A 25,718-nucleotide genomic window follows, 5' to 3' on the forward strand; every position below is an offset into this window, starting at 1 on the left:
CTCTCCATGAGTCCTCCTGTCTCTCCGTGAGTCCTCCTGTCTCTCCATGAGTCCTCCTGTCTCTCCGTGAGTCCTCCTATCTCTCCATGAGTCCTACTGTCTCTCCGTGAGTCCTCCTGTCTCTCCGTGAGTCCTCCTATCTCTCCATGAGTCCTCCTGTCTCTCTGTGAGTCCTCCTATCTCTCTGTGAGTCCTCCCATCTCTCTGTGTCCTCCCATCTCTCTGTGAATCCTCCTGTCTCTCCATGAGTCCTCTCCTCTCTCCATGAGTCCTCTCATCTCTCTGTGAATCCTCCCATCTCTCCGTGAGTCTTCCCGTCTCTCTGTGAGTCCTCCTCTCTCCGTGAGTCCTCCCCTCTCTCCGTGAGTCCTCCTGTCTCTCTGTGAATCCTCCCCTCTCTTTGTGAGTCCTCCCATCTCCTCGTGAGTCCTCCTCTCTCTCCGTGAGTCCTCCCCTCTCTCTGTGAGTCCTCCCATCTCCCTGTCAGTCCTCTCATCTCTCCATGAGTTCTCCTCTCTCTCCATGAGTCCTCCCCTCTCTCCGTGAATCCTCCCCTCTCTCCATGAGTACTCCCATCTCCCCGTGAGTCCTTTCATCTCTCCATGAGTCCTCCCCTCTCTCTGAGTCCTCCCATCTCTCTGTGAATCCTCCTGTCTCTCCGTGAATCCTCCCATCTTTCTGTGAGTCCTCCCGTCTCTCCGTGAGTCCTCCTTTCTCTCCGTGAGTCCTCCCATCTCCCTGTGAGTCCTGTCATCTCTACGTGAGTCCTCCTCTCTCCCCATGAGTCCTCTCATCTCTACATGAGCCCTCCCATCTCTCTGAGTCCTCCCATCTCTCTGTGAGTCCTCCCATCTCTCTGTGAATCCCCCATCTCCCCATGAGTCCTCTCATCTCTACGTGAGTCCTCCTCTCTCCCTGTGAGCCCTCTCATCTCTCCGTGAGCCCTCCCATCTCTCCGTGAGTCCTCCCATCTCTCCATGTCTTTCCCTGACTCTTGGTTGCTGACAATACAGCATCCCGTGCCCCTGCTCCCTCTTAGCTCTTCCCTGGACTGCATTTCCAGGTTCCCCCCAGGAGGGCACACAGCTGTCAGTCCAGACCAAACTCACATTAAATAAACTTCAATATACACTGTACAAGAATGCCAGGCTCTACTCTCATCTCACCAGCCACCCGACCCCCAAATAAAGCCCCTCCTGGGCCCATCTGTGCATCAGGGGACCTCTGAGGGTGGAAAAGGAAGGAAGAGGAGCAGCCTGGATCCCAAATTGGCCAGCTGTGTCCACGTGTAAAGCCATCTTGGCTACTGGGGGCACCATGTGACCCCCTATAAGCACCCAGCATGAGTCAGACCATGGTGGGGAGGACTGGCCAGGTGGCAGCATGCCTCCTCCAGCCATCTTTGTCACCCCTCCCCTGTGTCCACAGCCCAGGGTTTTCTCAGTCACTTGCAGCCTGAGCAGCTCAGTCCAGGGTGGGGTGGGGAGAGGGGGTCGTGCAGAGTGGCCAGGTCTTCCCCCCAAGAAGACCCACATGACCGCAGGCAAGGTGGGGAAGGTACACGAGGAGGTGGGGGTGGAAGACGCAGGCAGGCAGCCCGTGTGCTTGGTCACTCTGCAGGCGGGTGGGCCAGGTTGGCCACAACCCGGGCCTGGTCCACGGCGTCCAGCAGGTTTTTGGCGTCCACGGCCAGGGTGTGTGAGGCTGTGAGCATCTGCCGCTTGCACTCCTCGCTCAGGGAGGTCACTGCGTTCTGCTGCGCCAGTCGCATTTTGTTGATAAGCTCTGCTAGGTCTTTGTTGAGCAGTTTCTGGGTCCCTTCAATCTATAGGAAGAGCATAGGGGAGAGGTGGAGGGTCCGCAGAGTTTATGCCTGGAGATTGGGAAGCCACTTGGGTGCCACATTGGCTGGGGCCATTAGGTGTTCCCTGGGGGCAAATCAGAGCTAGGTCTGGTCTGAATCAAAGACCCTGTCCAGGCTGGAGCTGGCTATGCAAGGGCTGAAGCCACAGACATCCCAGACCCAGACCAGACTGATCCAGTGGAACAGACCCTGCACCCACTGAAGTGAATGGTCAGGGTTAAAGTTGGCAGCTCACTGTCAAATCAAGAGATCAGAGATGGCTGGGCACAGTGGCTCACCCCTGTAATCCTAGAAGTCAGGGAGGCTACAACGGGTAGATTGCTTGAACTCAGGAGTTCAAGACCAGCCTAAGCAAGGATGAGAGCCTATGTTTACTAAAACTAGAAAAACCTAGTTGGGGGTTGTGGCAGGCCCCTGCAGTCCCAGTTACTCAGGAGGCTGAGTCAAGAGGATTGCTTGAGCCCCAAAATTTGACGTTGCTGTGAGCTATGATGCCACAGCACTCTACCCAAATAGCCGAGTAAGACTCCGTCTCAAAACAAAACAATCATGGACTGTGTTTTGTTTACTGCTATGTCCCCAGGGCTAGCCCATTGCTGAGTACAGGATACCTGGGAGGTATTGTGTATTTGGTTCCACACCACCTCAATAAAGCAAATATTGTAATAAAGGGAATCCCATGAACTTTTTGGTTTCCCAGTGCACATGAAGTTATGTTTTATAGAGACTACTCCACACTGTAGTCTACTAAGTGTGCAATACCACTATGTCTAGAAAATGATGTCCACACCTTCCTTAAAAATACCTTATTGCTAAAAAATGCTGTGGATTGGGCAGCGCCTGTGGCTTAAAGGAGTAGGGCGCAGGCCCCATATGCCAGAGGTGGCGGGTTCAAACCTGGCCCCAGCCAAAAACTGCAAAAAAAAAAAAAAAAAAATGCTGTGGATCATCCAAGCCTTCAAAGGACCATACTATTTTTGCTGGTAGAGCATCTTGCTTTGGTGTTGATGGTGCTGAGTGATGAGGGTGGTAGTCGCTGAAGTTTGGGCGACTGTGGCAATTTCTTCAAATAGGTAACAAAGAAGTTTGCCATGTCAATTTGACTCCTTTAACAAAAGATTTCTTGATAATTTGTGATGCCTTTTGATAACACTGAGTTCTTTGGAAATTGGAGACAGTCTTCTCAAGCCCTCATTGCTGTTTCATCAACTATATTTCTGTAATATTCTAATTTCTTTGCCGTCATGTCAACAGTGTTCACAGCATCTTTACCCAGAGTAGATTTCGTCTCAGGAAACCACTCTATTTGCTCATCCATCAGAAGCAGTCCCTTATCTGTTCAAGTTTTATCATGAAACTACAGCAACTCAGTCCCATCTTGAGGCTCCACTTCCAGCTCTAATTCTCTTACTCTGTCCACCACATCTGCAGTTACTTCCTCCACTGAAGTCTTCAGCTCCGTGAAGTTACCCAGGAAGGTTAGAATCAACTTCTTCCAAACGCCTATTGATGTTGATATTTTGTCTGCCCCCCATGAATCATAAATGTTCTTAATGGCAGCTAGAATGGCGAATCCTTTTCAGAAGGTTTTCAATTTATTTTGCTCAGATCCATCAGAGGAATCACTATCTATGGCAGCTATAGCTTTATGAAATGTATTTCTCAAAGAATAAGACCGGAAAATCAAACTTACTCCTTGATCCATGAGCTGCAGAATGGATATTATGTTATGTTAATGGATAATTATGTTTCATATTATATTATGAAAACAACATTACCTGATAACATAATATCCATTCTGCAGCTTGTACAGAAGAGGTCAATCTCCTTGTACATTTCCATCAGCGCTCTTGGTAACCAGGTCCATGTCAAAGAACATAGTATTTTGAAAGGAATCTTTTCTTTTGAGCAGTAGGTCTCAACAGTGGGCTTAAAATATTCAGTAAAGCATGCTGTAAACAAATGTGCTGTGTGGTTTCTTTTATAGAGCACAGGCAGAGTAGATTCAGTATAATTTTTTTTTTAAGAGACAGAGTCTCTCTTTGTCACCCTTGGTAGAGTGCTGTGCTGTCACAGCTCACAGAAACCTCCAACTCTTGGGCTTAGGTGATTCTCTTGCCTCAGCCTCTTGGGTAGCTGGGACTCCAGGTGCCCACCATGATGCCTGGCTAGTTTTTTTGTTGCAGTTTGGCCAGGGCTGGGTTTGAACCTACCATCCTCGGTATACGGGGCTGGCGCCTTACTCACTGAGCCATAGGCGCTGCACTCTAGTTTATGTTTTAAAGTGAGACACGCAAGTCTTCCTTTCATTTGAACACTTAGAAGGCATTGTAGGATTATTAATCAGCCCGATTTTGATGTTCTTGTGTTTTGGGGAATAGGGAGGTCCAAGGAGAGGGAGAGAGATAAGGGAAGAAGGGCTGGTTGGTGGGGCAGTGAGAATGCACCCCACATCTGTTAAGTCTGCCATGTTATATGGGTATCATTCAAGGTACCCCCAAACAATTACAATTGTAACATCAAAAATCACGGATCACAGATCACCATTAACCAATATAATCATAACGAAAAAGTCTGAAATATTGCAAGAACTACCAAAATGGGACACAGAGGCATGAAAAGAGCACCCGCTACTGGAAAAAATGTCGCTGATAGAGTTGCTTGACATAAGGTTGTCACAAAGAATGTTTAAAGAATGCAGTATTTTTAAAGTACAATAAAGTGAAGCACAGTAAAATGAGTGCGCCTGCACACAGTCGGCACTTGGAGAGGTTTATCCATTGAAATGAATGAATGATTGAATGAATGAACAAGTGGTTGTCCCTAGGTAAGGGGCTCTCGCATCAGACAAGGCAGCCCTGCCCAGAGGGTTCTTGCTGGCCCCAGAAGGAAGACAGGAAATGGCTCAAACTCTCCTGCCTTGTCCTTTCTTCAGCAGCCCCAGATAGTGGGGACGCTGATGGACACAATGGTCATCTGTGCCACATGGCTGACCACCAGGAGGCAGTGGATCAGAGGGCTCCATCGGGAGGTCTATGACTGGTTCTCCTGTGGCACTGTATCAGTTCCCTATGGCTTGGATAACAAATTACCACAAACTTAGTGGCTTAAAAGATTACAGATTTGTTCTCTTGTACTTCTACAGGTTGGAGTCTGGAATTGGTTTCACCAGGCTCAAGTCAAGGAGTCCACAGGGCTGGTTTCTTCTAGAGCAGTGGTTCTTGACCTTCCTAATGCCATGACCCTTTAATACAGTTCCTCATGTTGTGGTGACCCCCAACCATAAAATTATTTTCGTTGCAGCAACAAACTGTATCCTCTGGAGGGAGGCATAGTTAGGGACAGGTACGGGTACAGGAGAAGCTTTGTCACTGACTGGGACAAGGACACTCACCTCTGTCCGTGAAGAGGATGGCAGGGAAGGCAGGAGGTCATCCACACTGCCAATGAGATTCCGCAGGGTCAACCCCACATTCTGGGGAGAGAAGAGAGCAGGGGGATTGTCACCTCCTACTTTGGAAGAAGGCCACACTTCCCTCATGGAGGGTGCTTCTGGGGTGGGGCTTGCCCTCTGACACTTAAGTCCCCTCAGCCACCATGCTCTAAAGGGGTCTGCTGGGCTTGCCAGCAAGGAAGCACAGCCCCTTCCCTTCCAGGGCTGAGGGAGCAGCCTCTGCCTCCCCTGACCCTGCTCCAGCTCACACCTTCACCACCACGACGTAGCCCTCAGGGGGCAGCTGGCAGAGCTCGTTCTTGAGGTCCAGCACAGCCCGCACCAGCTTCATGACGTTGAGGTACACCATGTCGTCAGTCCGATCTAGGTTGGCTGTGGGCTGGATGGACTGAGGGGGAGAAGCAGAAGGCCGGAGGTGGGTTAGTTGGGAGACGCTACCAGTCTTCATGGGCAGGCACAGTCAATGCTAACTCCGCCACCAGCCTGATCTGAAAGGATTCTCTGAAATAGTAGTGCCGTGTCCCAGTGCTGCTTCTCTGCCTTCTAGTCCAGGCCTGTGGTTCTCTAGCCAGAAAATCTTAACAAAATACTAGTGGCAGCCTCAGGCCAGACCAATTGAACCATCACGTGGTCATGAAGTTCTGGTGGCCTCAAAGCTCCTCAGCTTTGACAGCCAAGGGTTACAACCACTGTCTAGAGTAAAGAAAGCCAGCTCTCACCTAGGGGCTGTTGTGAGCAAAGGGGAGAGGCTTGAGAAGGAGGGGAACCCATCCCCAAGCCTGGACTGATGAGCTTTGGTCTAAGTCAGAGAGACACAGGGGACTGGAGACTGGTTCTTTGCCTTGAGTTTTCATAAGTTAGCTGTGTGGCCTTAGGCAAGGTGCCTGCCCTTTCCGAGCCTTTATCTAATGAGGATCCTGTACTAGATTCTATCTGAGGAACTGTGACATTTGAGCAATGCCTAGTTTTCAGCCTTGTGGACTCCAAATCAAATCTCTTATCAGTTTCAGCAGAGCTGACACATACCTGTGCACCCAGCCGAGGTGGCTTCTGTGGGGGCCCCGTGAACTCCACTGCAATGAAAAGCACAGTGAGTGGGGGGTGCGTCTCAGCACCTCAACCCTTCCCTTTGTACCTGCCGAGCCTGGGAGACACTTTCCTGCTGACTTACCAATGGGGACCTGTCATTCATGTGAACCATGGGGTCTTCTAGGAGACCCCAGGGAAGTGAAACCCAAGTTCCAGAAAGCTGGCAGAGAAAATGATCTCTCTCTTTTGGTTTTCCAGTAACTGGGGACATGCACTGTTGTCCCTTTTGTAGAAAGAAAAACTCAAAGTCATGGCCAAGGTGGAGAGAGTGCCATGGAGTCTAGCTGTGGGCTTCCTCCCTGGGTAGACACCAGGCCTGAGCAACAGCAGATTCTGTGGCCTAGAAGTCTCTGAGGGAGAAACCTCCAGAGCGGAAGGCAGCAGGTATCTGAGGGGCCTCCCCTGGGTGAGTCAGCAGCTCCTGGGTGGATCTGGGAGGATTCTCTAATGGTTTGCCCTGAGTGTTTGGGGCTGAAGGAACAGAGACAGCAGCAGAGTCTCATTTCTCCCACTTTGCTGTGCAGAGACACGTACGCGCCTGTGGACTGCTAGAAGAGCGAGCTGCACAGTGGAAGGCAGAACACCCAGCTCTGCTCTCACCTGCGCTGACAAAGAGCTCTGCCCGCAGAGCAGCTCCTGTCACTCCCTGGGCCTTAATTTTCATTTCTAAAATGGGAGCATTAGCTCAGAAGGGATTCTAGAGCCAGAATGCACGGGTTCAAATGTGAGCTTTGCTAATTATTAGCTGTGTGACTTTGAGCAAATTACTTAACCATCCTGTGCTTCACTGGCCCATGTCTGACTTGCGTTAAGCTCTCTATAACTGTTGTCACCACCATCATCAGCCCCGCCCCTCTGGGACCCAGGCAGGAGTTGAGCTCGCTGCTGGCTGTTCCCTCCCTGCCTTCTGCAGAGGCTTCTGGAGACCCTGTGGGCTCAGCTTCCCCTCCCACTTCCTTTCCTCTGTCCCTAGGGCCTGGAGAAGATGAGTGTGCATTGGGAGAGGTGGGAGAGCTACTTAATTTTCCTCCATGAGGTGACAGAGTGAGCTGGAAATAGGAAGGGAGCGGCCCCAACTCCTCCAAGCAAATGCAGGAGGGAGATGATCTGAGAAGGGGCCTGAGAGAGGGACAGGAGGAAGGCACAAGGCGGGGGCTGAGCTGGCCCTCCCTGCATGCTCTGAGTTAAGGCAAGGCAGGTGCTTCTTAGATTAGGATAGACTCTGCTGCTCCTAGCATTGGGCAATGAGCAAGGACAATGGCTCTGTGTGAGATGCCAACCAGAACCCTCCCCAAGAGAAAGGGCAGGAACACTTACTGTAGCCAACCTCTTTCTCCGGTGTCTGGAAGGAAGGGAAGAGAGAGAACCCATCAGTCAGGCAGCTCTTGGGGAAACCCACTCTCCCCCTTCATCTGTCCCCAGCTCTTCCACTGTGTTTAGAGATTAGAGCCATGCAGGGGGGTGGTCTTGGAGCTCACGATCAGAAGCCACCTTTCTGGGAGGCTGATGAGCCCATTGGAGGCTATGGTAGTGCTGAAGGTGTAGGTCACACGAGAGCTCTGGACAGAGCAGCGTGGAGGCTGCCACATGGGTAAGACGTGCTCCCAGGATGGGTGCAAGTGAGGAAGAGCTGGGTGGGCCCAGGGCTGAGAGGTGGGAGTCCCATGGTGTAGGGGGCTTTCCCAGGCCTTGGTTCTAAGGAAGACACCTCCCTGCTGACTTACCAATGGGGACCTGTCATTCATGTGAACCATGGGGTCCTGCAGAGGAGGAAAACAAAGTGAGGGTCTTCAGGTTCCAGAACTAAAAGCACCAGAAATGCATGGGGAGCAAGCTGGGGTGTTGTGGACGAGGACACAGAGGACCACAGGGCACGGAAACCCCAGCCAGGGTCAGGGCTCGCTCACCAGGGACTTCTCCTCCTGCCTGAGCCACTGGTAATCCTCCACCATCTGCTTCTGCTGCTTGTCCAGGATCTGCCGCATCTTGATCTTCTCGGCCTCCCACAGCTGCTGGGCCTCCTCTCGGCTGCTGGGGCGGATGAAGTCCTCCTCCTGCGAGGATGTGGAGGGAAGCAGGAGGACACGGTGAGCCTTGTCCTTGGATTCAGAGGAGGGACAGTCCTCTGGAGAGCCTCGCCAGCTGCTTTTTGGTTATACGTCTGCCCTTAAACCTTCGTATAGGCAGACAGTTGTTACTGGGTGCAAGTCCCGAGTTCAGGCCAGTGTTGCAATGTGATATCAAACCCGAAAACATATCACTCGACATGTACCATGTTAACACAGTTACATGGCCTGTCAATGAAGTTTTATCTTCTAGGGATTACCCCAATACTGTTTTGTCAGTTGGTGTGTGTGATGGTTCCTGTCATTTAATAGATTTAGAAATGCAAAGCCAGCCTTCTGGAAACCATTTGGTGCTTATATCCTCTAAGCACTCAGGCAGCAGGTCTGGAAGCTTCGAGAGCAGCGGTGCTGTGTCCGCTGTCCTTGGTGTACCCGTTGATCATGACTTCCTAATAAGCCACATTCTTTATTAAGATAATAGCTTGGGTTATTTAATGATAGGTTAGAAGAAACGCAAGATCTAAGAGATAAAATGAGAATGAGATTTAAAGAAATACTACATATAGGGTGGTGCCTGTGGCTCAAGGGAGTAGGGCGCTGGCCCCATATGCTGAAGGTGGTGGGTTCAAACCCAGCCCCAACCAAAAAAAAAAAAAAAAAAGACAGAAATACTACATACAGCTCTATATAAGCTGAAGCCTCTCTCTTCCCAGTTTTTTAAATTTAACCCTTGTTTTAACTCATCTGTGAGACTTGGGACTATACATAGTTTTAGCTGCTAGTGCGGAAGTAGAAGGTATTGTGGGCCAGGAGTGGTGGCTCACACCTGCAATCCTAGCACTCTGGGAAGCTGAGGCAGGTGGGTCACCTAAGCTCAGGAGGCTAGCCTGAGCAAAAGTGAGACTCCATCTCTAAAAAAGTAGCTGGGTGTTGTGGCTGGTGCCTGTCATCCCAGCTACTCAAGAGGCTGAGGCAAGGGGATCATTTGAGCCCAAGGGTTTGAGGTTGCTGTGAGTTATGATGCTATGGCACTCTACCAGGGGTGACAAAGGGGGACTCTGTCTCAAAAATAAATTAAAAAAAAATAATAAAATAAGGTATGGCATGCCTTCCTATTTTCCTGCACTCTTTCCCATGCTTTTCTTATGCTTCCCATGATAACCCCCAGCCTCCTGGACTGACAGAGGCAGCATGATATTGGCATACTCTTGATTGCATAAAAACTTGGGGGTCCCCTTTGGTGGGATTCTTCTATAACACCCGAGCTAGAGCTCTCTTAGTTCCTTTCCTTCAAAGTGGCTATTTCCATATAAGTCACTAGCAGAAAATGCTGAAGATGATCTCTACCTAATTTCAGCAAGCCATAATCCCTACAAAACATACTCAAATATTACAATACAGTTCAACACTCAATCTTGGCCGCTACTCATATCTCTTCCTCTTCTATTCCCTGCATCCCAGTTTTTTCTTATCCAAATCTGCTCCCTCCTTCGAGGCCTAACTTGAAAAAAGCAGCTGGAAGGAGTTGCCCTCCTGCCTGTGGCACCTACAGCCTTCTGGCTTGTGATGACAGGTGAGTGTGCCCTGGCCTCTTCCCTCTGGCTGACTATAAACTCTTGGAAGGCAAAACCACTGGGTTCCGTCTTCAGCACCATGGACAGCACAGGGCTTACAGCTGCTGGGCTTGTTTACAGAATATGATCATTTAAAATCTCAATTGTGAGGGTTTCAAGGGAGAGATTATTGCCATCCTAGTTCTGCTGTGGCATCCCACAGACCTCCAGATGAGTCAGGCTATAGAGCCAGTAATTAGAAAAATTGTTTTTGTGGGAAAATCATCTCTGAATTTTTGTTAAACGCTTTGAAAGGCTTTGTAGGTAGCCTATTATACCCTTTTGGTATTTTACCTAGAAGAGACTTTCTCAACATTCTGATCTCTGTCATAAAATGCAGTTTATATTTTCAGCTTTTGGGGGGCTTGTTTATTTGAGGACATGCTTATTATGTTCTTTCAGAGAGATTTTTTCTCATGGCAATTACTTATAAACTCCTGACACAAAGGCCTTTTCTCTGGCTGCACAGTCTGTCTCTATGGAACCGAACAAAGTCCTCGATGAGAAGCAGGGCTCAGACAAAGGTAGTGCTACCCCTCAAGTGCGCAAAATAGCATCTTTCTAAAGGAGCATATTTTTAAGCAAAACTCAGTAGAACTTAATTAATTATGAATAAAAAGTCCAGGGCAGGAGGGTGGGGGAACTGAACACAACCTGAATTATAGTACACGCTTAAAAATAGTTTTATTCCTGTTAAGCATACGGAAAGATAAAAATTAGTTAAATTAATGTAAAAGAAGACAACAAGTGGAAATTTCACAGCAGATCTTGGTGCCTGGAATTCTAAGTTGCCATGTATTAAGGAAGATGTTTGGTAGCAGGGGGCAGCTGGTTACAAGCAAAGGTGTTTTTGTTGCATAAGACCTGACGGCAGCTAGTCTATGAAGCACTCAGGGCTTTGAAGGCAGTTGACATGGAGAGGTAATGGGACAGTGGCTTAGCCCCCTGCTCTGTTCAGCTGCTGAGCCTATACTCGCACTAGTCCCGAAGCACCTCCACACCCAGAAGCAACCTTTACAAAAGCAGCACCAGCAGCCACCACCACAGGAATCCCTTCCTTTGACTGAGATTTAGCAACTAAACCTATCAGGAAGGCAGGTAGGGTGGGATGGAGCTTCCAGGACCCTTTAACTCCAGTGCTATCTGGCTTTGGCAGCTCTGAGCTCACAGGCCTTCATGCTGCTGTGGACCACCCTACCCTGGGCGCTCAGGAAAGGGAGAGATTTTTACATGATCAGCCACAGAACCTGCATAGACCAGGGAAGGTCCAGATCCAGCTGGTGTTTCAGGGAGCAAAGCCTGGCTTGACTCCCAGACACTGATATGTTTGCAAAGGGAAGGGAGCCACAGAGCCCCTCAGTGGACTGATTGGAGCGTGGTGGCATGGAGGGCAACTCCAGAGCCTGAGGACACAGGGTTTCCGGTGTCCCCAGCCACCTCCCTCCATCAGCCTCCTACCAAGGGTGACAAAGTGAGTCACCCTTGACTCCCTGGGACCCAGCATGCAGAGCCTTCTTACCCGCATGCTGTGGCGCTTGAAGACATTGTGCCGGTGGAGAGGTGGGGTGTGCAGCGAGTTAACAGGAGATGGGTACTCCATAGGGCTGGTGAGCGTGGGAGAGCTGGCACACAGACCCTCAGGGACCTATTCAGGAGAAGCAAAGAAGCACAAGACACAGGACGAGGCAAGAAGGGGGACAATTAGCTGCTACAAACACGAGCACAAAGAAACAATGCGTGGGCACCATGGGGCATGGGGCTTGCTCCCCAGGAGCTGATCAAGGACACGATGTGGACCTTTCCTTGGCCCTGTCTGGGAAATATGGCCTCTCTTGCATCCAGCACCCTCCTGCACAGTGCTCTGGGACCAGCTCTCCTCCCTCAGGACACTTAGGAAAAGAGTTATGTGACAAACTGACAGATATGATTAGCCCATAGATTTGTATTAATGTCTGAATTTTTAAATTAAAAAATTATCCCTATTTTAAATATAGGTATGTTTCATTTATAAGGACATTGCTTCCACTTTTCTTTTTTTTTGAGACAGAGTCTCACTATGTTGCCCTGGTAGAGTGCCGTGGTGTCATAGCTCACAGCAACCTCAAACTCTTGGGCTTAAGTGATTCTCTTGCCTTGGCCTCCCGAGTAGGTGGGGCTACAGGTGCCCACCACAACGCCCGGCTATTTTTTTTTTTGTTGCAGTTGACATTGTTGTTTAGCAGGCCCAGGCTGGATTCGAACCTGCCAGCCTGAGTGTATGTGGCCAGCGCTGTACCCACTGAGCTACAGGTGCCACCCTGCTTCCACCTTTTAAATCAAGTCTTTTTCTCCACGTGAAAAGGGCTTTTAGTTCTTGGATAGGCTTATTTGGCACATTTGGCGCATTTGACATTTCCTCGAGAATAAACACATGACCACAGTACTTTTCTGTAAAGAGCACCACATAAGTGAACGTGGTTTCTATTGGTTGAGATGCTCCATTTTTGAGCAACGACTCTGATCTGGGGGATAAAAGAGAAAAAATGAGAGGAGGCTGGGCTCTCTCTCCCAGATGTAAGAGTGACACACAGGATAGGAGCATTCCCACAGCTTGAGGAGGATCGTGGCTGGTGAGGGTGGAGGTGGAGTGAAGTCCTGCCAGTGGGCCAGGGCCTCTTGGGGAACCAGGGAGGGACCCATTCTCTGAAGAACGTCATTGTCTCCAGCTCCTGGGACCCCTTAGAAGGCTCTGCTCAGGGTCAGGGACCAGGGGGACCTTGGACACACGAAAGTAGCTGCAGGCAGGCACATGAAGCAGGGGACACTGGGAACAGAGGGACTGGGTGGGCATGAGGCAGGTCTCAGCTAAAGACAGCCTGGCAGGATTGCACTTTTATTTTTCTGATCTGAGTTTAAATTCAGTTTTGGGCACCAAAGAAGAGCTAACACACGTCCTCTCCATCACTCTTGTGGGTGGTTATTGCTCCTCAAAGGCACAAGAACGGAATTTCAGGAAGGGTCTGGATGAGGGGCGCCCGTGAACTTTCCCAGCCCTCTGGTTCCATGTTTACCTGGAATTGCAGCTTGGGAGCCAGGAGGTTGGTTTGCGGAGGAGGTCGATACTTGGGTCGGCTGGGCTGGAGAGAGAACACAGAGACGTGTCAGTTCCTGTCTCTCTCCTCAAGTGAACACAGCTTACCAGGGGAATATCAGGTTGGAGATAGCTCAGGCTTATTGAGAAGGAAGGAGAGTTGTGAAGCAAAATTATCATAAAATCACTCTGCATCCACTTACTGAGCACCTATTACCTGCTGAGTAATGGGATGGGACAAAAAGATCACCTCTCTACCCCCCAGGGGTATTGCTAATTGGTGGGGTTAATGATCTGGGCATGCATAGCCTCCCCACATGTGGGAGCACCTGCCAAATCAGAGATCCAGATTCGTGGACATTCAGGGGTAGGAGGCCATGAGGGGCTCGGGCACTTACAGAAGCTTCTTGGAGATGAATATTGAACTGGGCCTGAGGGGAGGGGAAGGATGTGCAGGGCAATAGGGACTAGACTGGGCTTTGTTGGAGTCTGAATGTTTGTGTGTCCTCCCTCAATTCATATGTTGAAACCCTAACCTGCATTAGGAGGTGCAGCCTTTGGAAGGTAACTAGGGTTAAACGAAGTCATGAGGTTGTAGCCCTGTGGTGGGATTAACACCCTTAGGAGAAAAAGAAAAGCAACCAGATCTCTCTCTCTTTCTCTCTCTCTCTCTCTCTCTCTCTCTCTCTCTCTCCCCTGTAGGTGAGGACACAGGGAGAAGGTGGCCATCTGCAGGCCAGGAAGAGAGCCCTCACCAGACATCAGCACCTTGATCTTGGACTTCTCAGCATCTAGAACTGTGAGAGACAAATTTCTGTGGTTTCAGCCACCTGGTCTGCAGTAGTTTGTTACAGCAGCTTGTTACAGCAGCTCTACCTGGTTAATACAGGCATGATCTCTCAAAACCCATCCACCTACCAGCAACAGGGCCCTGGCTGTGGGCTTAGGGTTGCCACAAATGACATGGACAACAGAGACTAGACTGAAGGGGCCCAGGACATCCTCCACCTGTGTGTCCCCCAAAATACTACTAGAAGCCCCTAGCCTATCAAGGAAAGCTTTGGAGGGACGATTCTTGACCTGCCATTCCACAAAGTGCCTGTGTCTCTGATTTCACCTGCCAGGGCACTGGTGTGATGGCCTGAGCTCAGCGTGGATGGAAGTGGGGTTGAAAGACCTATGTAGTGAGAGGAGAGTGGGTCAGACAGTGATCCACCTTCGCCATGACTCATAAAACCCATGAGGTCAGGACTTGGCTTACCTTGGGCGGGGGTTCCTGAAAGGCTGTGGGCTCCAAGATTTTGGGGGTTCGGTAGCGAGCATTCCTCTCTTGCTCCATGGCAATGTCCTTCTCCATCTGATAAATATCACTGCCAAGGAGTCAGATCAGATGAGGGGAGAGAAACAAGGTCAAAGTAAGATGCTCTTAGGCGGCTCTTGCTTGTAGGGAGACTGCTGGATCCTGCTTCCTTCTCTCTCTCCCTGCAGAGTGGCCTGGAATGTGGGCCCCGAGGCCACCCCAGACCGAGGTTGGAAGGATCACAGGAATAGACCCAAGGTGGGAGAAAGTACGTGTAGAGCCAATCCCAGCCTGGCCCAGCATCAGAAGCTTGCCTACAGCCCTGCCCTTGCTCTCCTGTGCCTGTTACCGTAGAGTTCCAATGTGCCAGCCAACTTCCTGACCCTGGTCTATGTTCCGTGTCTCCTGTTTCCCATGAAAAGTCCCACCCATGCATCCCTGGTGTGCATTAACAGGGGGGCATGCTGCTCACCTTTCTTACCCAATCCAGTGCTTTTCAACCTAGAATCACAGAGTCCAGAGGACTCTGGAGTCACTACAAGGGGTCCATGAATCCGCATGTTCATATAGCTACATAATAATATGTACTATTGAATATGTGATAGTTAGTGCTGTGTTATCAAATGCATATGCATTATATTGTATCTAATAAAAACTTCATTACAGAGCCTATATATAGCCCATTACATTTTGTCCATCAAAAGAGTCTAAAAGTGTTAATAATTACATAGAAAAATTTTCAAAATTTGCCACTAAAAGGGTTCTTCCTACCCCCTGAAAGATTGGGAAACACTGATAAGATCCTTTCTTAACTCTAAGGAGGGGCTGTCAGGCTGTGGCTTTGAGTGCTCTTCAGATTATACTAGGAAGCCTGCTCCTAAGTCTGGCCAGGGTGGGGACCTGGCTGCGTGCCTTTGATGGGGGCACCTGTCAGCTTGGGGACAGACACCTGCACAGCTCCTGTGGTTCTCAAGGCCCAGAATGGATTAAGACTTCCCACCTCTATCAGCTCAGAGCTTTCACCTCTCAATTACACCTTTCAAATCCTTTTCTCCTGGAGCCCTTTGGCTTCTTGAATCTGTCTTATGAGGGACCAACAGAAGAGTCTAGAATTAATTGGGAGTCTCACTGAAAGGACAGAAATAGAGAGGCCCTTTAAATCAGAAGTTTTACAGACCGTGTTGGAGCCCCTGCCCTACAAAACAATTCAGGGTCTTCCCACTGCCCCTGGCTTGGGCATCTCAGCATCCCCCCTGGGGTGCCACCCCTCTAGGCAATTTCTAGGGCTATTTTTCTTGCTGTCTCAAAAAAAAAAAAAAAAAAAAGCCAACATGTTGATCACAATATTTAAAACCACAGTGTTTAAAGTCAACTAACTACCAGATTCCCCAAAGTACGGGTTGACAAATGATAGCCACAGGCCAAATTTGGCCCCACATCTATTCTTGTATGACCCCAAACTAGAATGTTTTCATTTTTTTTTTTATGATTGAAAAGTTTAAAAGAAGAAAAATATGTTATGATACATGAAAACCATGTGAAATTCAAGTTTCGAGGTCTAAAAGCTGGGAAGTTTTATTGGAACCCAGCTGCACCCGTTCATGGATGCATTGTCTGTGGCTATTTCTGAGCTATATAGCAAAGATGAGCAGTTTTTGATAGAGATTTGTATAAATTGCAAAGCCTCAAATATTTACCGTCGGACCTTTTTACAGGAAAAGTTTGTCGACATCTATCATGTAGGAAACCACAGGGCATCAGAACATCCATGGGAGAGCTGACCGCAGGTGGGCTACTTGGGGTTGACAGCAGGTGGGCTACTTGGGGTTGGGAGGACTCTGAACCCCTGATGGATGACACCTGTTCCCAGCAAGCTCCCTGTCCCTGGGGAGGGGAGGACCAGGCCTTTGAGCCCCTAATCCCCCTTACAGGCTCCTCTGTCACAGTCTGGGTAACAGGTCAAAAATTACCCCCTTCCTTGCTATCTGGGAGGAATGATCAAAGTTGAAAGGAGAAAGCAGAAGCCAGAGCATGGTGCTTCAAGGGCCACATCTGTGAAGAGCCCCTGCTCTTTGATGACAGCCTGGCTCAGGCTTTTCCAACCTAGAAGATATTTTCTGAGCCTATCCTGTGGGCAAGGCACCGTGCTCAGTACTGAGCACCCAGATGAGTAAGGCTCCCCCAGCCCACCCTGTGACCTTGTCTCTGAGCTTGGGCTCAGCCTTCCTTCCTCCACCAGAGCTACAAGCTCCATGTGGAGTGTCTGGCACCCTGCTTCTGCTGGAAGGATTGGCCGATCTTGCTTGGATGTGTGTGGTGCAATGTTGGTCAGAAGCAGATTCTGAGTGCAAGTCCAGCCCTCCTGTCACTGCCTGGGTGCAGGGGTCACCAGCCTGAACCTGAGCTCCCTCCCCCAGAAGATAGGAACAAGGAGGGCTGTGGTATAGAGCTGTGGAGACTCTGACCCTGCCTCGTTAGGGAGGGACACTGGAACTGCCCAGTGTGTCTGGCCAGCAGCGCACTCACCTGAGGCTGCACACGAGCTCTGTGAAGCGGGGCCGGTCACTGGGGTCGTAGTCCCAGCAGCGGGTCATGAGTGTGTACAGCACAGGGGGACAGAGGTCGGGCTTGGGCAGCCGGTCCCCTTTCTCAAGCACCCCGATGACGTCCTTATTCTCCAGCCAGAAGAAGGGCTGCTTCCCAAAGCTCAGAATCTCCCACATGCACACAGCTGGGGGAAGAGGGAGCTCAGGCCCCATGCTGGGGACAGCTGGCCCTCCCCTCAGGAGCACTGTGGCCTTCAGTGCTGGGTCCCAGCCAAGGGGCTATGCCCGCGTCATCCTCCCCCTCCCCCAGCACCCTGGGGCGGTGCCTGCCCAGTGGTCCTCCCAGGGACTTGACCAACATCTGCAGTACATGAACTAAGGCCTCCCTCCCTCGGCCCCTTTGAGGTGGCACTTTTAGGGTTCAGGAGGTGGCAGTCCAAGGCACATTGAGGGGACCCCCTAGTGCCTTCTCTTAGGAGGGAGTGAAGCCCCTTTCAGAGCTGGAAGTCCAAGCTCAGTGGCAACACTTGCTGCCCCTGCATCGTGGGCAAACCCCTGACTCATCCCAGCCTCAGTTGCCTTATCTGGAGAATGGGAGTAATAACAATGAGATGTTCCTGGGTGGGACAGTGCACGGCCCGTGTCCTGTAAGGGGCTGACCATTTACCCTCACTTTTCTTCTCTTAACTCCCTGTACCTCCTTCTCAGAGCAAGCCTCAGAGTTGTGACTTTGAGCCTCTCTCTAGGGTGGCCTCATACTAGTCCTTGGGGCTGCTTGGGAGAGTGCACACTCGTCACAAGAGACTTCCAGGAAGATGTCCCCACATGGCCCAGGCCAGCCCTCAGTCTGTGTCACCCCTACTTCCTCTGGCTTCCTGACCTCTGGGACTTCTCAGTGGCTACAACAAAACAGGACCCTTGGAACTTGGGGAGTGGACGGCAGACTTCTGCTCCCTGCACCCCTTCATAGCCTAGTCCTAGAGGTAGAACCCAAGCCCTTTCCCTGGCCCCCCAGAGTCACTACTCACCAAACATCCAGACGTCGCTGGCTGTCGTAAAGCGGCGGAAGTTGATGGACTCCGGGGACATCCATTTGATGGGGAGACGAGTCACAGAGGCTTTAGGTGGACAACCAGGTTTACAAGAGTTAAGCAGGAAGCAAGATCCAGAATTATCCAGAAGTACGGTCTACTCTCCAGAGACCCTTGTCCTGGACCACCCAGCCATAGGCTTTAGCGACCCTCCACGGACAAGCAGGAGCCAGAATGTCCCCTCACCTTTATAATAGTCCTCATCTTCAATGTACCGAGAAAGGCCAAAGTCCCCCAGCTTCACACACTCAGGGGAGGCCACCAGGATGTTCCGGACAGCTATGTCCCTGGAAGAAAGGATGTCCAGACCAGGGTGAGGCGCTGCCCCCCATGGGAGCTGGAACATTTTAGGGAGACAAAGAGGTAAAGGAGAGGAATACCAGCCAGAGAGCCAGGCTCGGAGCAGAATCTGGCTGCACCTGTGGGTCACAGCCCCCACCCAGTGGTCTTGCCTGTCTAACCCTCTGTCCCCAACAAGCACAGGACCTTGTCATCTCCTCTCTGAAGACCAGTCCATCTCTCATCAGTCCTTCTCATGAATCTCCAGCTCAAAGCCCGTTTGGGTTCCCAGGATTTGCTCCCCACATGCCTTTCTGTGCCAGGGAAGCTGTCACCCTGCAGATTCTTCAGGGATGAACCCCAGCAGCTTCCCTGGCCAGAGTCCTGCCCTGTACCCTGCATTTCTGTAGCACTGTTTAGGTTTTATCATCACAGCAGCCACAGTGGAGGCAGAGCTGACTCTGATGGACACTTAGGGTGCCGGGATCACACACAATGTCCTGACCCAGAGGCTCTCAGAGACCCCTGCTGCAGGGGAGCAGACCTGGACAGAGAGCCAAAGGGACTTGCCTGGCAGGTTATGGGTAGGAAAAGGGTGCAACCAGGTCACCTACCCCAGAGCTGAGCTCTGACCCCTCCTAGGAGAAGCACCACTGACTTGGTTTACCCCGTGGTCTGGAATTGCTCCCAAACCCAAAAGAGTTTCCCTGCCTGCTTGTCAGCGGCTCACAGGATGCCTCAGAGCCAGGCCCCTCCCTAACCTTTGCTTTTCTTTTTGAGACAGAGTCTCACTTTGTCACCCTTGATAGAGTGCCAAGGTATCACAGCTCACAGCAACCTCAAACGCTGAGGCTCAAGCAATTCTCTTGTCTTAACCTCCCAAGTGGTGGGGATTATAGGCCACAATGCCTGGCTATTTTTAGAGATGAGGTCTCACTCTGGCTCAGGCTGGTCTCCAACTGGAGAGCTCAGGCAATCCACCTGCCTTGGCCTCCCAGAGTGCTAGGATTACAGGCATGAGCCACCTGCCCCGGTCTAACCTTTGTTTTTATTATTGAAAAGATGACTTAAAGCATAACAACTTCAAATAAACACACAAACAAAGGAAACAAATCTATCGTCCCACCGTCTTAGCCTGGGACTGCTAACATCTTGGGATTGACTCCTACATTAGAATGTAAGCTTCCCATGGAAAAGGATGGCTGTCTTGCTCATGACTCTCCCTGACACTAGGATGGTGCCTGGCACTGAACAGGAGTTTCATAATATTTACCGCATGAGTGATTGTGTATACTCCCCTAATGTGACTCTGTGTAGAATCAGGCATGAGGCCACATAATTGATGATGGTGGGATCAGGTTCCTGTGACAGGGACATGAGCAAGGGCAGGTGGACAAGGGGCTGTTCCAGGGCCACAGAGAGGCTGGGACTTAGCAGCCCAGGGATGCCAGGGAACCGGGGTGGTGTCCGGACCAGGATCTTCCTGGCACTGCTCCAGCCCAATCCCTTTTTCCTGGGTCATGTCCCACCAAGTGTGCCAGTTGGAGGAGAGTGAGCTATGGCCAAGGTGGGAGGCAGTGTCCTGGCTCTCACAGTGGAGGGGCTGGAGCTCCAACCAGACACCTTAGATTTTAATTTTACTGATAAGGAGGAGGTGGGTTCAGAAGCTGCATCAGCGCTCTGAGTTGGTGGCACAGTTGGGGACAATGTTGGGATCCCAACACAGGTCCGTGCCCTCGCTAGCTCTGCTTCCCCTAGACTCCCAGGGGTGGCGGAAGGGCCAGCTGCCTCCCTCCCCTCCTCTCCCTACCTGTGCACACAGTTGATGCTCTCCAGGTAGGCCATGGCCTTGCATATCTGCAGTGAGTAGAGGACGAGCGTGAGCACCTTCAGGGAACTCTTGTTTCGCTCCAGGTAGTGGCCCAGCTGCAGGGAAGGGAGGTGTCATCAAGACCTGTGGTGTGACTCCAACATGGAGCCAGGGGGCCAGGCTGCCAACAGCCCCTGATCCTTCCCAGGGGGTGTGGGGGGCAAACCTAAAGCTGGCAAAATGTTCCAGCAATTTCTTCTACACATGGGGCCTTTGGGCTCTTTCAGCTGCATGGGGAAGCCAGGAGGAAGGGCCCAGGCTTGGATGGTTCCCGCCCAGGCCCAGCGCCCTCGGCCCCTTGCTGCCCCTCTGTTCACCTCCCCGTAGGGGTACAGCTCCATGATGATCCAGGTGGGCTCCTCCTCGATGATGCCGATCAGCTTCACAATGTGCGGATGATCGAGGTTCTTCATGATCACTGCAGGGGACAAGAGGACGGGCCAGGGTGGCTCAAGGGTCCAGCAGGAGCTGTTCTGGCCAGGAGACCTGGGAGCAGAGCCCCCCTCCAATCTGGACCCAGCAATGCTCACACCATCCTCCACCCACTTCCTCACTTCCCAGGCCTGGCCTCTCCTGCCTTGGATGCCAGGGGTCTCAGTCCCATCCAGAGGGCGCCTACCTGCCTCGCTCATGAACTTCTCCTTGTTGTCCAGAGTACAGTCCTTCTTGCAGGTCTTGACGGCTACATTGATTTTCTCCCCTTTCTGCAACAAGAGTGTGTCCAGGCCTGGTGCTCAGAAGGGCATGTCCCCTCCTGGCCTTACTCTGTCCCTCCCATGGACGTCACCACCAGCCACGGAAGGCTGGGGACATCTTTCTCCTGTTTCTCTCTCTTCCCCTTTTCTCTTCCTCTCTTCTCCTTCCTTCCCCACTTCCTTTCTTTTGGATCAGGCTATGCTAGAACTGGACAGGGCTCAAATAACTCCAGGCTCTAACTGTCCAGGTAAGGATGCTGAGACCAGGGCCATGTGACCTGCACAAAGTTAGGGGCATGTGGTGAAGCACCTGCAAGGCCATCGTCAGGTGGGTGCTTGGCCTCTTTCTTTATTGTTGGGTTTTAAATTCTTGCTTGTTTCCTGGGCTCGGCCTTCCCCCCAGGGCTGCTAGCAGCTCGACTGCAGAAGCCAGTCTTGCCCAGCCTTCTGTGGCCTTGAGACTAACTCGGCTGGGGTCCTGCCCTTCCTTCTCCCAGAACTGTGTCTTTACCCCACCTCTGCCTGTGTTCTCCAGGTCCCACCTCCATTTCCAGCTCTGGCATTTGGAAATGATCCTTGTCTCCATCACTTGCTGAGCCTTTGTAAAGACTGCTGTGTGTCAAGTGGACAAGGGGCCCCAGCTCAGGTGGCTGTCTCCCCCCTGTTCAGATTTGAGCTCCTGTCTCATCCTACCACGCAGAAGAGGAGTGTCAGGGGAGAGTCTGGAACTCACGTGATTCGTGTAGACACCTTCATAGACCTCCCCAAAAAAGCCTTCCCCGAGGATACGATTCAGAACCACATCTTCACGGGCGACACCATACTGCAGCCCTGCACAGACAGAGGAAGCAGGGGTCACAGAGCGCCAGACCAGCCAGCAGCCTTAGGGAGCCTGAGTGTCATGACACTTCAGCTACAACCCAGAGGCTGGGCTGTGGGAGAGTCTAGAAGGTTCCATCATCTCAGACTCAGAGAAGCGCCATCACCCTGCTCCCTCTGAAGACTCAGTTCTAGCTCACAACCTAGGAATCCGACACAGCTCCACAGGTGTGCAAAAGGTTGGTCAGTACAGGGAGTAAAAAGAGTAATCTTGGCTTTTAAATTAAAGGTGTTTTGGGTTTGCCACTGGCTGGGCCACACCCAGAAAAGGATGTTCCCTGGGATGTCATGTGAATCATCACGATGTCATTTTATGGGTTCGGTCATGGTGGTCGGGTCAGGACCTACCTGCAGACCTTCGCAGGGTCTCGTCGGGAATCTCCGAGTAGATGTCTGACTCTGGAAAGATAGGAAAGGCCCATCCCGTGGGCCAGATGCCATTGGTGAGCACCATCAGGAACAAGGTGTGTGGCTCCCCACTGGAGTCCAGTGGAGCCACAGGGGTGGGAGTGGGGAGAAACCAGATGAGTTCCAGGCTCACACTCCAAGCTTTGGAGCAGTCACAGAGCCTTGGTTGGAATCCCTGCTCCCAACTTCCCAGGCAGGTTGTTTAGGGCAAGTTGGTTACTGTCCTTTAATCTCAGTTTCCCTTTACGGGAAGCAAATGTCTATGGGGAATATTGTCAAACCTGAAGAAAATAATACCTGTTACATATTTAATACCAATATGAACCGAAACTTGTGTCCTTCCCAAATTCATACACTGAAGCCCTAACTGCAGGGATGATATTAGGAAGTGGAGCCATTGGGAGGTGATTAGGCTGGGGGTGGAGTCTCCATAATGGCATTAGTGTGGAAAGCGATATCAGAGCGAGTGCGTGCTTGCACGAGCTCTGTCTCCCCCTCTGCTCTCTCTCTCTCTCGCCCCTCCCTTCACCATGTGAGCACACAGTGAGGGGACCGCCATCTGCAAACCAGGGATGCAGCCCTCATCAGTCACAGCATCTGCCAGTGCCTTGACCTTGGACTTCCCAGCCTCCAGGACTGTGAGTAATTAATGTCTGCTTTTCAGCCGCCCAGTCTATGGTGTTTTGCTACCGCAGCTAGAGCTGACTGAGATAAACATGGTGCCACGTAGTAACTACTCAATGCATGCTAGCTATTACGATTCATGATATTTCTAAGCCATCACTGGGATGTGATAGGGAAAGATAATTTTTCTGTAGCTTGGAGGAACCCTTTGGCAATGTCAGGAGAGCAGGCAGAAGGGAGGCAGCTTACCGATGCTGCAGCTTTCTGAGAGGTGGGACCTCCGAGCCTCCAGGGTTCTGTAGAAGGGAGTGAAGGGCAAGAGCTGGTGAGCTCAGAGCTCAGCAGTGTTGCCCTGGGCAGCCTTGGCCCCCCTCTCCCACCCACCCCATTTGGAGAAGCAGCCTGTCCTGATCAGCAACAATCTGGGAGCAGGACCTATGGTGTGTGGGGGGCTGGAGGAGGGGTCCTCAGTGATGTCTCTTGGATAAAACCCAGCAGCATTAGCAGTTACTGGGGGTGGGGGCCACCCTTGTGAAAGTTGGGATTCCAGTGTTCTGGAGCCAGGGAGCCAGAGCCTATGCAGGTGGGGACCCCAGTTCTTCCTTCTCCTAGCAACACAGGTGGGCTCAAGCCCTGTCCTCTGCCTCCCCTGTGTACTCACAGCATGGGGATCTGAGGCAGGCTGTTCCGCTTCTCACCATCTGGGGAGAAAAGAAGGAGAAGGGAGATTGGAGTTGGGATACAGGGCCTGGGTGAGCAGCTGACCTCACTGCTGCCATAGTGGAGACCCACGCCTTGCTCTCCCATTCCCCCCTGGTCGCATAGTGGAAGCCAGGGAAGTCTCAGGCCAGAGCTGGGATCCTCCTGCCCGATTTTATGAGTCCCTGCCCAAACCCATTCTTCCTGATTCTAGCCCCAAACAGAGAACACAAGTGGGACCAATCATGTATCCATATTCTAGCAATGGCTTTGAGCTTCCTCCAGGAGCTGGCCTCTGTGTGGCCCTTGACCAGAAGGGCCCGGGTTGGAGGGACAGGCCAGGGTCTGTAGCCTGGATGGGCCCACAGAGGTGTCTGGTGGGGCCTGGTAAGAAGCCTCTTCATCCACTTATTGGTCAATGGCTTAGCATCTCTTGGCTCAGCTGTGCTGCCATTCACAGTCTGGCCACTTTGCCTTTCTGTGGAACTCACCTTTTCTGGGGTGGACAATGAGAGACCCTCCATAGTCCCCCTGCAGCCGGCAGTAACCGTCTATGAGGTCAGCCATGTTCTCGGCCTCTGCAGGAGACGAGGTCTTGATGGACAGAGCCTGCAGAGAAGGGGTCAGCCATGCATGAGATCCCAGAACCTTGACCAGGGGCTGGCCTCCCAGGGCTGTAGGAGGACCGCGGGACAGGCCACCAGCTCCCGTGCCATCCACTCTCCTGGGCTTTGCTCCCTGTCCTTGGCCACCAGGAGGCGCTCTGTCACCCCGGAGACCTAGCACCCTGGGCTGTCTGAAAGTGTGTCCCAGACCTCACTTGTTTGCCTCTGAGCACAGTGTCCTGTACCTACTAGCTGCTCAGAAACTGAGAAAAGCAAAGAGGGAGGAAGTGGGCCAGGACAGACAGGTGAAAGGAGAGAGACGGAGGGTCTGCAGCCTGAGGTCTCGGGCTCTCTCACCCACCCAAAGCCCTCCCCACCAGGGTCTTGGTTTCTGAGTCATTGTTCACTTGCCAAACTACGCCCTCTGATTTGTACCTGGTTACTGATCACCTAGCCTTACCCTCAAAACTTTCCTGACATTAAAAATGTTTCCTGAATGTCTTTCTGAGATCCTGGTATCCTGTCTAAGCACTGGGTGGTTTTCTTAACAAGATCCCCAAAGCCAGGAAACTCCTAGGCTCCCTCCCGCCTGGTCAGGCTGCCCGAGCACGCACCCCACCCTGCAGGTGGACCCTGGGGAGCTCCAGGCATCAGGGACCCAGAGACCTCACCTGGGGGGCACCTTCAATGCCCAGCTGCAGCACGGCCTGGCCCTCCTCCAGGGGGAGACACCTGATGGACCTGATCTGCTTGAACTCCGCCAGGCAGGTGGGCTGTGGGGAAGGAGGGGCTCTTAGACCACACCACCGCCAGGGCCAGGCCGTGCAGAGTGGTGGGGCGAGGAGGAACTGGGGGTCTCCATCAGGAGAGAAGGACTGTCTAGTACAAGCCTCTCACTTTGCAGAGGGGTAAACGAGGTCAGGAGAAAGCCAGGACCTGCCCAGTGTCATGTGCCAAGTTGCCAGTAGAACTGGACCCTGGTCCCCCTTGACTCTTAGGGGAGTCTTGATTCATTTTTGCCAGTGAAAGAGCAACTCTTCCATCCCAGCCAGGGGGGTGGCAATAGCACCTCCCTTCCCTTCCTAACGCATGCCGGCTTGGTGCAGAGGACAGTGTCAGGCAGTAAAAGCCACCTGCCCAACTTGCCAGCTGCTTACTCCAGGGCATGGCCTCAGGAGGTCCTTGCTCTCAGTGACAGGGCCAAAGACAGCCCTAGGGCAGACCTCTCCGCCCGGGCTGGGTGGGGCTCCCACCCAGCCTCCCTCTACCTTTGCATCTTGACTGGTCAGCTGGCGGATGCCTTTAGGACCGATGACCAAGTCCACGGTAATGTTCCATCCTTGCTGGAAGAAAAGGGGAACAGACGGTTGCCCCGGTTCTGCCCATCCCGTAATCCAATAATTTGGAGGAAAGCTCACTGAGCTAGACAAAGTCCAGTCTCCTGGGCCACCCAGCAACTCCTACTCTAAGACCTGGTCACATGGGTCTCCCCATCTGGACACTTTGTCCACCTGCCCACCTCCCAGAGCTGGAGGCCAACATTTCAGTCCCTGCTTGTGGCAAGGG

The 25,718-nt window shown here is 51.8% G+C and overlaps 1 protein-coding gene across 3 annotated transcripts in view; it reads right to left on the reverse strand.

The window, feature by feature from the left end:
* Nucleotides 1-1,105: 1,105 nt before the first annotated feature.
* Nucleotides 1,106-25,718, reverse strand: part of PTK2B (protein tyrosine kinase 2 beta) — a 110,751-nt gene continuing 86,138 nt past the window's right edge. For 2 of the 3 annotated variants that reach the window (XM_003793945.3, XM_023515578.1), the window contains exons 9-31: nucleotides 25,421-25,495; nucleotides 24,824-24,925; nucleotides 24,039-24,156; nucleotides 23,510-23,549; nucleotides 23,098-23,144; nucleotides 22,165-22,215; nucleotides 21,671-21,768; nucleotides 20,862-20,946; nucleotides 20,560-20,660; nucleotides 20,183-20,298; nucleotides 18,280-18,380; nucleotides 18,031-18,120; nucleotides 16,983-17,187; nucleotides 14,418-14,526; nucleotides 13,137-13,202; nucleotides 11,606-11,731; nucleotides 8,315-8,461; nucleotides 8,132-8,167; nucleotides 7,725-7,749; nucleotides 6,345-6,391; nucleotides 5,569-5,706; nucleotides 5,259-5,339; nucleotides 1,106-1,825 (exon numbers count right to left, since the gene is read on the reverse strand). In XM_003793945.3, the coding sequence (XP_003793993.1) occupies nucleotides 1,610-1,825; nucleotides 5,259-5,339; nucleotides 5,569-5,706; nucleotides 6,345-6,391; nucleotides 7,725-7,749; nucleotides 8,132-8,167; nucleotides 8,315-8,461; nucleotides 11,606-11,731; nucleotides 13,137-13,202; nucleotides 14,418-14,526; nucleotides 16,983-17,187; nucleotides 18,031-18,120; nucleotides 18,280-18,380; nucleotides 20,183-20,298; nucleotides 20,560-20,660; nucleotides 20,862-20,946; nucleotides 21,671-21,768; nucleotides 22,165-22,215; nucleotides 23,098-23,144; nucleotides 23,510-23,549; nucleotides 24,039-24,156; nucleotides 24,824-24,925; nucleotides 25,421-25,495 (2,220 nt within the window). In that variant the 3' untranslated portion in view covers nucleotides 1,106-1,609. The remainder of the gene's footprint in view (nucleotides 1,826-5,258; nucleotides 5,340-5,568; nucleotides 5,707-6,344; nucleotides 6,392-7,724; nucleotides 7,750-8,131; nucleotides 8,168-8,314; nucleotides 8,462-11,605; nucleotides 11,732-13,136; nucleotides 13,203-14,417; nucleotides 14,527-16,982; nucleotides 17,188-18,030; nucleotides 18,121-18,279; nucleotides 18,381-20,182; nucleotides 20,299-20,559; nucleotides 20,661-20,861; nucleotides 20,947-21,670; nucleotides 21,769-22,164; nucleotides 22,216-23,097; nucleotides 23,145-23,509; nucleotides 23,550-24,038; nucleotides 24,157-24,823; nucleotides 24,926-25,420; nucleotides 25,496-25,718) is intronic. The other variant, XM_003793946.3, reaches the window with a different exon arrangement.

The sequence above is a fragment of the Otolemur garnettii genome, unplaced genomic scaffold, assembly GCF_000181295.1.
Source record: "Otolemur garnettii isolate 467f Iridium unplaced genomic scaffold, OtoGar3 scaffold00074, whole genome shotgun sequence".
In the NCBI taxonomy this organism is placed as follows: domain Eukaryota; kingdom Metazoa; phylum Chordata; class Mammalia; order Primates; family Galagidae; genus Otolemur; species Otolemur garnettii.